The sequence below is a fragment of the Thermobia domestica genome, chromosome 1 (genome assembly GCF_964235325.1).
Source record: "Thermobia domestica chromosome 1, izTheDome1.hap1.1, whole genome shotgun sequence".
NCBI lineage: Eukaryota > Metazoa > Arthropoda > Insecta > Zygentoma > Lepismatidae > Thermobia > Thermobia domestica.
Genome location: NC_137454.1, coordinates 295,527,777 through 295,538,085, shown reverse-complemented (window position 1 = coordinate 295,538,085; position 10,309 = coordinate 295,527,777). Strand labels below are relative to the sequence as shown.

Below are 10,309 nucleotides of genomic sequence, written 5' to 3'. Positions count from 1 at the left end.
ATAGCAACCGGATTACAACGTTTATACAAACATTTACCTCTAGTGGCGGCAACATAAAACATTTACAAGTCCAGATAATCATGACACTTTTTATAATATTTCTTCTTCTTCTAACTCGTAGCTATTCTAGATAAAATAACATTTTTGCCCAACATATTAAATAAAATAAAAGTAGTAAATATGTGTTATCGTTGTACTACAAAATAGTGTAAACACGTTATTAAAAATAGAACGTTATTAAGACGTTATAAAATGACTCCTAAAATGCAAATGCAAAGGTAATGTAAAAAAACTATTAATATAAAATCCACAAACTAATACTAATACTATATATATCCAAGACAATTCATCAAATTAGTGCATACAAAAACTATTTCAATTTTAAACATAAACAGAATATTGCACATTATTTTTTTCTTTTTAAATTTAATCTTTACTTTGCCATTAACAGTCATTCATCAACGCATTGTTCTCAACACTTTCTTACTATTCTTTCTTTTGTTCGAGGCAATTACCTCAACAGAACTTCCCTTTCAATTTGTTTTAATTTATTTATTTGTTACGAAGTCTTTGAAGACTTTTCCAAGGAAAAGAAGTAGAAGGGTAACGTAACTTCGTAGATTGTATAAACAAGCACAAAGCATAACCTCTTATCAGTGATGAGAGTAACGTATTGTGCGAAGGAACTTAGGGAGTGTCTAAGCAACGAAAAGATATACATGACTGTTCCCAAAATATGTAAGTATGTCTCTTACAAATAGGGAGTAGTAGTAGAAAATGTCATATTAGACTCCAATTCTGTTTCTGAAATCAAATGCTAAACAAACAAACAAACAAAAATCAGAGTGAAAAGTCAAGTTCTGAAGAATTGAATCCTGTTGGAGATGCGTATGTCAGTAATTATCATTAAAATAAACCAATCGTTTTACCAAGAAATGGAACATTTGTTACATTTTTATAAACTTTGAAAAATGTGTTATACATGTATCTTGCTTCTTTCTGTATTATTTCCTTGTTTCATAAAAAATTTCTGTTCCAGATAACATGAAACGATGGGATAGGCATGCAATTGTTCAGTTTGTTCTGAAAAGTGTTCTTAGCTGGATATAAATTCACTGAGACAATGATGTTGCAGAAATTCGCAGAATGGTTATTTCCTTGACCTCTTATATGTTCCATTTTACATAACAAAACGATAAGACAGATCTAAATTATTAAGATAGTAGAACCGAGCGAAGTAGCTCAAGTGGTAGAGCGTTGGCTTAACATTCGGGAAGTCATGGGTTCGATTCCCGCTGCCGACCATGCTGACTGGGGTTTTCCAGGGTTTTCCTCAGTCCTACCAGGCAAATGTCAGGATGGTACCTACTAAACAGACCCTGGCCAATACCTTTCCAAATCCTTTCCATTGTTATTGTTGTTGTTAGATATCCAGTATAAAATGGCCTCTCAGCTGTATCTGGTAATTGTTAAATAAATAAAAAATAAATATGAGCCTACCAAGATATGAGCGTTACCAGAAATTTTCACAGAGGGTCACTTATTTGTTTATTCATAATTTTCGTTCCACGCAACACAAACAAAAGCTGGATGCCAACTTGTTCAGGTACTTCCAGTAAACGATCTTAGTTAGATACTAACCTTCTGAAACATTAGTGTTGCTAGAAATTTTGGAACTCAGGTTATTACACAAGTATTTTCAAACACTGAAATTTATTAGCTCACACACAGCGATGTCAGTTAACTGAAGAGAGGAGCAAATCTTTTTAGTCTGATTCACCATGATAGTTTCAAAACTATTAAATAGCAACATATATGTAAGCACGTTTCTTGCAAATGGAGGGTGATATTGAAAAACGTCATACTAGATTGGAATTGCTTTTTGAAATCAGGTTCAGGAAAAAATGCATCAGAGTAAAAAAAAAAAAAAAAAAAATCAAGCTCTGAGGAATTCAACACTTTCGAAAATGAATATTCACGACTAGTGGCATTTGCACTCGACTAAGGGATTTTGACTTCTAAGAGCGGATAAGGTATTTATTTCAAAAGAAACACTGTATCTGCTTATCTGTTTCTTTGTTAGAATTATTCAAAATTTTCTTCAGATAAGAAGCATGGAAATATCCTATTTATAGATGAAATTTCAAACTTTCATTTATGTGAAATTAACTGACGATTGTTTGTAGGCCATAATGACTTGATAATTTTATTATTCTTAAGACTAAAATGAAATAATTGTTTATTCCAATTTTTCATTCTTTATTTAACATTTCCGAATATTTATATACAATATGAAAATATAACAAGAATGTAATTTCCAAATATATCCATCTATCCCCTTACCTTCACTTGTTTCAAAACTATAATTTGTATGTATTTTCCCCATAATTAATTACAATAATTCATTCCTCTCTAGTCTCCAAGTGTAAAAACATTAAATACTTTAATTTGAGTATGTAATGTCAAATCTAACTACCTTCTCAATAGGAAAATATCATAAATATGTACAATTGTTTCAGACATTCATCAAAGGATTCACAATATGAAATCAGAAAAAGAAATATTAAAAGAGTTCAATAAATTAACTGCACACTTGATAGCAAAAGCTTCATACAGCTTTTATTAACTTTTTCGATAATATTTATTACTGTTATCGAAATAAACAGTTAGTTCTCCATCTCATTTGACTCCAGGCTTAAGTTGAAAACCTTTGCTCTAGATACTCAGTGAACTAATTTGAAGAGCAAACTCACAAATTATGATGACGATTGTGACGATTCACCTTTCAAATCCATAATCTTTCTTTTCGATGTACATATGCTTTTTTTCTTGTTTATCAACCGAAGGGCTTGTAATGGTTGTCTTGACCTACAAAATAAATAAATAATTAATACAAATGTAAACGATTATCTTGAACGTAAGCATTTAGTGAATACCAAAATAAACATTAATAGTTATTAATGCTCTAAGTAAATGTTATTATAGTTCTAAATCTATTAATATTATTTCAACATAGTTGATAGGCAGTAGAAATTCAATCTTATATTATTTTGTAATATTCCATTGCACAATTCCTACTTTTCAGTCATTAGTAGTAGTCTTATTAGCGAACCTATAGTAAAATTAATGAATAGAAATAATATATTAAAATTTTATAGGAATTTGTTATTAGATTAGTTACTGGTTAGATATTTTAAAGATTAAGTGATGAAGGTTTATAACGAAACTTATTATGATTCCCATAAATGTTTCTAAAGGAATATAAGTTTTTTTCCTACTATAAATTTAAGTTTGGGATTTATGTAGTTGAATCTATTACGTAAGTTATCTAATTCTTACTCTTCTTTCCTGTACAGAAAAGGGTGTCAACAAGATCGGTAATTATCTAGTTTTCCCAAGTTGATTTTTCGAAGTATTTAAAGTGATTGAGTACATTTGCAAGTGTCGGGAAATTTTTCATTGCAATATTATTACGTTGTTTGTTGTTGATAGTATTATGAGGAGATGAGAAAATGATAGTCTTCTCTTTTGGCAAGTGCCTCCACCCTCTTCCCCCAGCATGCTACGACTGAAGATGAATGTTTATGAAGACGATAAAGGGTTTTTCGTACTTTTCCCCAAGTATTCATATTTAGTCACAGTATATTAAGGTGAGTGCAGCAGGTGAATTCACCATATCTTAAAAACATGTTTAACGATAACTTTCCTATAAAATCGGCTTTTCATGAATCATGGCGTACTCATGTATGCTTCCTTCTGCTTCTAGGCTTCTGGAACCTATTCCTTGAGACTGAAATCCCTCAAGGGCAAGGAAAAGAATTAATCCTATACTTTAAAAACATGTTTACCGACATTTCTTAAAAATAAAAACAAAATATCATTAAATATGGTATGTACTTTCTTCGATCTTTATGTTTGAACAAAAGAACATATTACTTGAGGTTGTAATTAGGCAGAGACAAGGAAGTAATTCACCCCAGCTTTAAGAAATTGTTTCATTATGAGTTAAAAAGAAAGAAAAATGAATTTCGTGAAGAATCGTGCGTTTCTCTTGAGCCTTAAAAATAAATTCTGATGGTCGGAGTTGAAATTGGTCGAAGATAAAGTGGTGAAGCTCCTCTAACTTGATAAAGATCCACTCGTTTCTACTGTGTACAGCGCATCTAGTTCAAAACATAAATTTAAGTGAGCTTCAAGTATTCAAAAGGATGAGCATTTGAGTACTTGCATGATTGTTTGTTTCACAGTAACTTATAAAAGTTGTCCTACTTTGATTAAATTTGGTGTGTATATTGTCTTTATTTTTTTCGAATTAGACCTACTATTTAGATTTAAAATTCATCAAGTACAGAAAGAGAAGGGAAGAAAATGAACCGAAACTTGAAAGTTTTCCTATACGTGTACAAGACGTGATAAGTAAACTGTTTTTCACGATTAATATCGTAAAATTTATTTGATTTTGATAGAAGAGGGTTCAGGAATCAATCTTACTACTCTACTTAAGATAAGAGGCGAATTTGCCCACTTCCAATTAAAAGCATTTTCCGTGCTGTCAATGGCAGATTTTCCGATTTCTTTTTTTAACTTTTTTTTAAACCTTAAGAATTATTCGTATTGTTTAGAATTGACATCGGACAAGACTAAGGGATGGATTTTTCCCTCAACGAAAAAAAAAGTAACTTTCGTGAAAATATTCGGACTTTTCGTGGATTATGACATGTGTTTTCTATGTGTCTTGTGAATCGATTTCCTTATGGTATAACTTTACTCACTGCCTTTCACTAACTGAAAGAAACATCACATCTGTTCCGAAATGACTACCTGTACTTGTTACCGCCATCAGGCACGTAGCCAGGGCGGGGGTCCGGGAGGTCCGGACCCTCCCCCCCTTCGAGACCAGAAATGAAAAAAATAAGGAAGGATGAAACGAAATGAAATGAGAAAAAGAAGAATCAGAGTTAAAAATAAACTACAGGAAGCTTTTGGTTACTCTTTTTATGAGGAGATTTGTATTGCTTGCAATACATGGTGGCGAAGTGAGCGAGATATCCTGGAAGAGTCAGGGAATTTGAAATTTCTAAAAAAGTTAACGATTTTTCAGAATCTCTAGTCAGGTAGATTTCAAGCTTCGGAAAGCATAGTGCCGTTCTGTAACAGCGTGGACATTTTTTATCACAATTTTTCGTCATCGCATCCTTGCAGTATCAAACACATTATTTTAAAAACAATTTTCTACTGCTCCTTTAACCTGTCATTTGGAACAGACAGTAGTTGAGGGAATAATAAAAACAAAAATTTATGGGGAAAGAAAGTTCTATTAACATTTGATTCAACAGAGAAAGGAACGCAGATATTGTAAAATATTTTACAAGACATTATTGAGTATATACTTTTTATAATAGTGAATATGTACTTTTTATAATAGTTGAGGTCATAATGAAAGGAAAATTGTTATATTTGAATAAACAGAGGAAGGGCGTAAATATTGTATAATCTTTTTCAATATTTTTTAAATTATTATTTTACTCGAGATTTCTTCATAGTTTGTTATTGAAATACTTGCCAACATATCCTCATTTTGTTGTCCTAACAAACCAATATATGTTGATAGTAAATTAGTTTAGATTAATCGAGCTCCTGGGCCTTCAGAATTTCATGTTACTGCCCCCCCCCCCTCGTTACGAAATCCTTGCTAAACGAACCAATACCGGTATATATTCCAGTAACATAGTTTAGAATGATCGAGCCCCTGGTATGATGACCACAGTATTTCATGTCACGGATCTCCTCCCTCCTTCACGAAAACCTGGCTACGTGCCTGCCACCATGATTTTTAAAAATAAAATGTTTGCTCTCGTATATAAATTAGAGTTTGACTTGTACTCTTTAGTAACCAACAAATTGGATGGAAAATGTGAAAAATAAGTGTTAGGACAGTTTACTGATTAAAGGTCATCTGTTAGCTGTTACCCTTTGAATCTATTTCGTTTCTGATGCCTATTTTACTGTGGACCAGTCCTTCTACTCTGTAAAACTCAGAATGTACCTAGAAAAAATAGGGGAAGGAATATATATATATATATATATTTTTAAAAACAACAACTTGAACATAACTTGGACTGATTATTTAATTCAGTGCAAACTTGAACATTTTGAATGGATAGTATTATTTATCCTACTCAGTACCTCCTTGATCTGTAATTACTTTACTTTGTCATCTAAAATATATGACTTTTTGTCTGCATGACTTTCTATTGGTTAGGTTTTTTTATATATATACCACGAGTAAGTCTCTGTCATCTTACAGTACTTGATTTCCGACTTATAGCCCATTTGGCAGCTCACACCGGTGCACATACACAAATGGTGCATAAGAAATTCCTATTGTCGCCTTTATAGGCTCGCTCATTGAATACTGAATCCCTAAAGAATCGGATCCTTCAACAAATTCCACAGTTTAAATATGTACTTCCTTCTAACCTAATTATACTATTCAACTCTTTGATTTTAAGTTGCACCATGGAAGCAGTTATAAAATTTAATAAATACACTTTCGTTTGCTGTCAATCGACAATAGCGAGACCATGCTGCTGACTCGCAAATATTCCGCCATAGATTGCGGAAATGAGTTACCGCTTCGCACCATCGTGTCAAGGTAAGAATACATGCGGAATACACGGAGGCACTGTCGGTGTTACTTCGATTCTATATAAGATATGTAGTGACAAACACACACATATATGATTAATGCATATAAACACATACACACACAACATGGCGTCACGGATATATAAAAATGAATCTAAGGAGGATTTGGTGCTGTAGGCCTCTCTTGAGTTTCAAATTGACACTGAATAAAACTACAACTATGGCACTTGATTGTACTTTACAATGAGAAAGTTACACATGGACGTGTATAGATAGTCTTCCTTACTCCTCTCCCTTGAGGTACATTAAGCTATCATTATACATTGAACAGACGAAAGAGAAAAACAACTAATGTAAAGCAGTACATTATGAATAATAGAAAAAGAATACTTTACCTTCCCTAATAGACTTTTGGAGGTCCCTGATATATTCATCTACTTCTCCTTTTGCTTCATCCCGAACTGGGTGACGGGATTGTTCACGTTCGGAAGCTCTTCCATCGTCATCATAGTCATAATCTCTTTGTCTTTCTTGATCGCTGTACTCGGGATAATCTTCGTATTTTCTTCTGCTTTGTGAGACAGGAGGAGGAGATGGTTTCTTTTTGTGTCTACGGCGTGGGGGAGGTCTTGTAACCGTCTCATAATCGTAATCCTCTTCATAGTCTTGTGGAGGTGGAGGTGGGGGTCGGCGCCTAGATTCGTTTTTCCTTGGTACTGGCAAATCAGTAGTAGATGTGGTTCTGTCTTTACGATCCATCCGCCGCTTTTCAATTGGTTTTGTTGGAAGAGCTCTCCTAAGAGGTTTATTTAAATGCTTTCTGTCTACATGATTTTCCTTTCTTCTCTGTTCATCATATGCAGAATCATTATTATCATCATAATAATAATCGTAATCTTCATTTTTATCTTCAATATCATTATCATTGCTCCTTTGGTTATGTTGATTATTGTACTGTTTAGGTATTGGCACTTGGTCCTTTTCCCTATATGTCTTTATATCATCTTCTTGTTCTTCATTAGGTTCTTGAACTTTATGTATTTTCTTATTGTTTGTCCTTCTATTATTGATAATATTGATGTTCTCTTTTCCTCTCTTGTTGGTGTTGGTATTTTTCTTTGGTCCTCTCTGTTTTCCACGAGTTTGCTGCTTGTGCTTTGTTATTTGATTTTGCTTCTTTGCACTTTCAGCAATTCTTTGGTTTCTGCTATTTCTAGACCTTCCTCTGTTGCTCAAGTTTTGTCTGTTCGTAGATTTTGACTGTCTGTTAGCTGCTGAATTTCTTCCACGAGTACTTATACGAGCAGACTTTTGTTTTTCATTTCTTTTGAAATTTTGATTGGTGGTAAGATCCTCTTTTCCTCTTCTTTCTTTTGAATTCACACGTCTGTTTCTTATTGGTGATATACTTGTCTCTACTATGTGTTCTTCTCTATCTGGGTTCTCTGTTTGTCTAAACCGAGATGGTGCTATTCGTTGATTTCTTTGAGGTCTTTCTACAGGAGCAGGTAACGGATTATCCAGCGTTTCTTCATATTCATCATATTCATCTTCGTAATATCGTGGAGTGGATAATCTTCTGGAATTCCTGTTTTTGCTTCTGTCTTCTTCCGCATATGGTTCAGTTACCTCGTATGTTGTGTAAGGTGATTTGTAATAGTAGTCTTTGGTAGGTCCAAAGTCATGATAGTGATCATGATAATAATGATCATCTATGGGAGCTTTTCCCTTTGATAGGGTTGTTCCACTAGTTGAGTATGGGGAGTGGTAGACATATGAATTCCTATATCCGTAATCATATGGAGTTATAATGTTTGTGAAAAATTCTGTAAAATTTGCGATTGTCACTGGAACTTGCGTTGTAGTAGTTGTAGTAGTAGTGGTGGTTGTAGTTGTAGATGTTTTAGATCCTCCTCTTCCACGATTGCGAGTGTTTCGAGTGCGTTGTCTGTTCCTGCTAGCAGCTGTAGAAGTGACAATGGGAGCTGCTGTGCTTGTATGAGCACGATTGATGCTTGAACCCATAGTCGGAGAAGGATCTTTTGGTGTCACAGTTGATGAGGGGTAAACATTTGTCTTAACCGCTGATTGTTCGTTTTCAGGGTGCATATTTTTAATAGTTACAGTAGAAACTGGTATACTAGAAATTGTAGTTAGAGGAGTAACACTTTCGGAGGTTACTGTCTCAGATTTTAAACTATTGGCATTGGAGGGAAACTGAACCGGAGATACATCATGAACAGGGGAAGGATAAGTAACCCATGATTCAGTGTACGTTTGTGTAGTTGTAGTATCTTGATGAGTATTTTCTGTGTCCATTGATGAAGCTGATTTCAGTGGTTGATTGTAATCGCATCTGTGATTTGTATTACAGGGGTTCTCGTTGCTGTTGTTTGTTTCCTGGTAGTCCAAAGGGATTTCACTGTTTCTCAGATATCCTCCTATCTTAAATATTTTCATCTCCAGATCTTTTTTCTCTGCCTCGGAAATATTTCCATTCGTTAGGTTAGATTTTCTGGTAGACCATGCCGATTCTCCTTGTAAGTTTATAACTGAGGAAGTGACAGATTCTTCGGTGTATTTGTTTTTCCCGGTTAGAGATGGATCTGTGTCTGTGTTTTCATTGACATTCCACCTAGATGGGAAGTCTTCATTCGACTTTAAGGTAGTTTCATAATTTCTACCAAACTGAAATTCTTTATCATTCACTGATGCACTATCATATGGCACAGTAACTTCATCTGTATTACCGTGGCTGCCTGAAGCATTTCTACTTAGATAAACATAGTTTCTTGGATGTCGTATTGTATTATTATCATTATTATTGTTTGTTGGTCGAAATACCAAATCATTTTTTATTCCAATGCCAGATGCTGTTTTCTTAAGGTAATTCATTGTAGTCTCTGATTCTGTTCCTTCAGAATCGACAATCGTATTTTCTGTTGGAAGTTCAGCATAAACAGCATATACTTCTGAGCCCTGAAGATTTATTTCGGAATTCGATGTAAACATAGGTTCTTCTTTTTTTAATGCTGGAGTTATCTTTTGCTTCAGGATAAGTGACAGTTTTTTCAAATTTTCTTGTGAATTTGGCGTATCAGCAGGTAATGTAACATTACAACCTATAATAATAATAATAATAATAATAATAATAATAATAATAATAATAATAATAATAATAATAATAATAATAATAATAATAATAATAATAATAATAATAATAATAATAATAATAAACTTAATTTTAAGTGCTGAGAACAATAGAAATGCAGCAAAAATACAGCACTTTGTCATATTCTACAACATTATTTCAACACTATAATATAGTAAAAGAGATAAATAATGATTAACTTATAAACATAAATTAATACTAAGATAAACTCTGACAGTGTAGTTTTTGTCAACTCCTAAAACACTAAGACGTCAAAAATTGAAAGTAAAGATAAAAACAACTGCTAAGATACATTAAAAATTCTAAAATAAAGTCACAGTTTAAGATATGCCTCTATTATAGTTTGTTAAAAGCCTAGAGATTAAAAAGAGAGATTAAAAGATAATAATAATACTAATGTTAAACTTTATTTTTACGTGCTGAGAATAGTTGAAATGCAGCACTTTATCATATTCTACATTATTTTAACACTTAATATAGTAAAATAGA

At 33.0% G+C, this 10,309-nt stretch overlaps 1 protein-coding gene across 1 annotated transcript in view; it reads right to left on the bottom strand.

The window, feature by feature from the left end:
• Positions 1-2,250: 2,250 nt before the first annotated feature.
• LOC145680352 (uncharacterized) overlaps positions 2,251-10,309 on the bottom strand; it is a 34,911-nt gene continuing 26,852 nt past the window's right edge. The window contains exons 3-4 of the mRNA XM_081750758.1: positions 7,044-9,770; positions 2,251-2,868 (exon numbers count right to left, since the gene is read on the bottom strand). Of these exons, the coding sequence (XP_081606884.1) occupies positions 2,837-2,868; positions 7,044-9,770 (2,759 nt within the window). The 3' untranslated portion in view covers positions 2,251-2,836. The remainder of the gene's footprint in view (positions 2,869-7,043; positions 9,771-10,309) is intronic.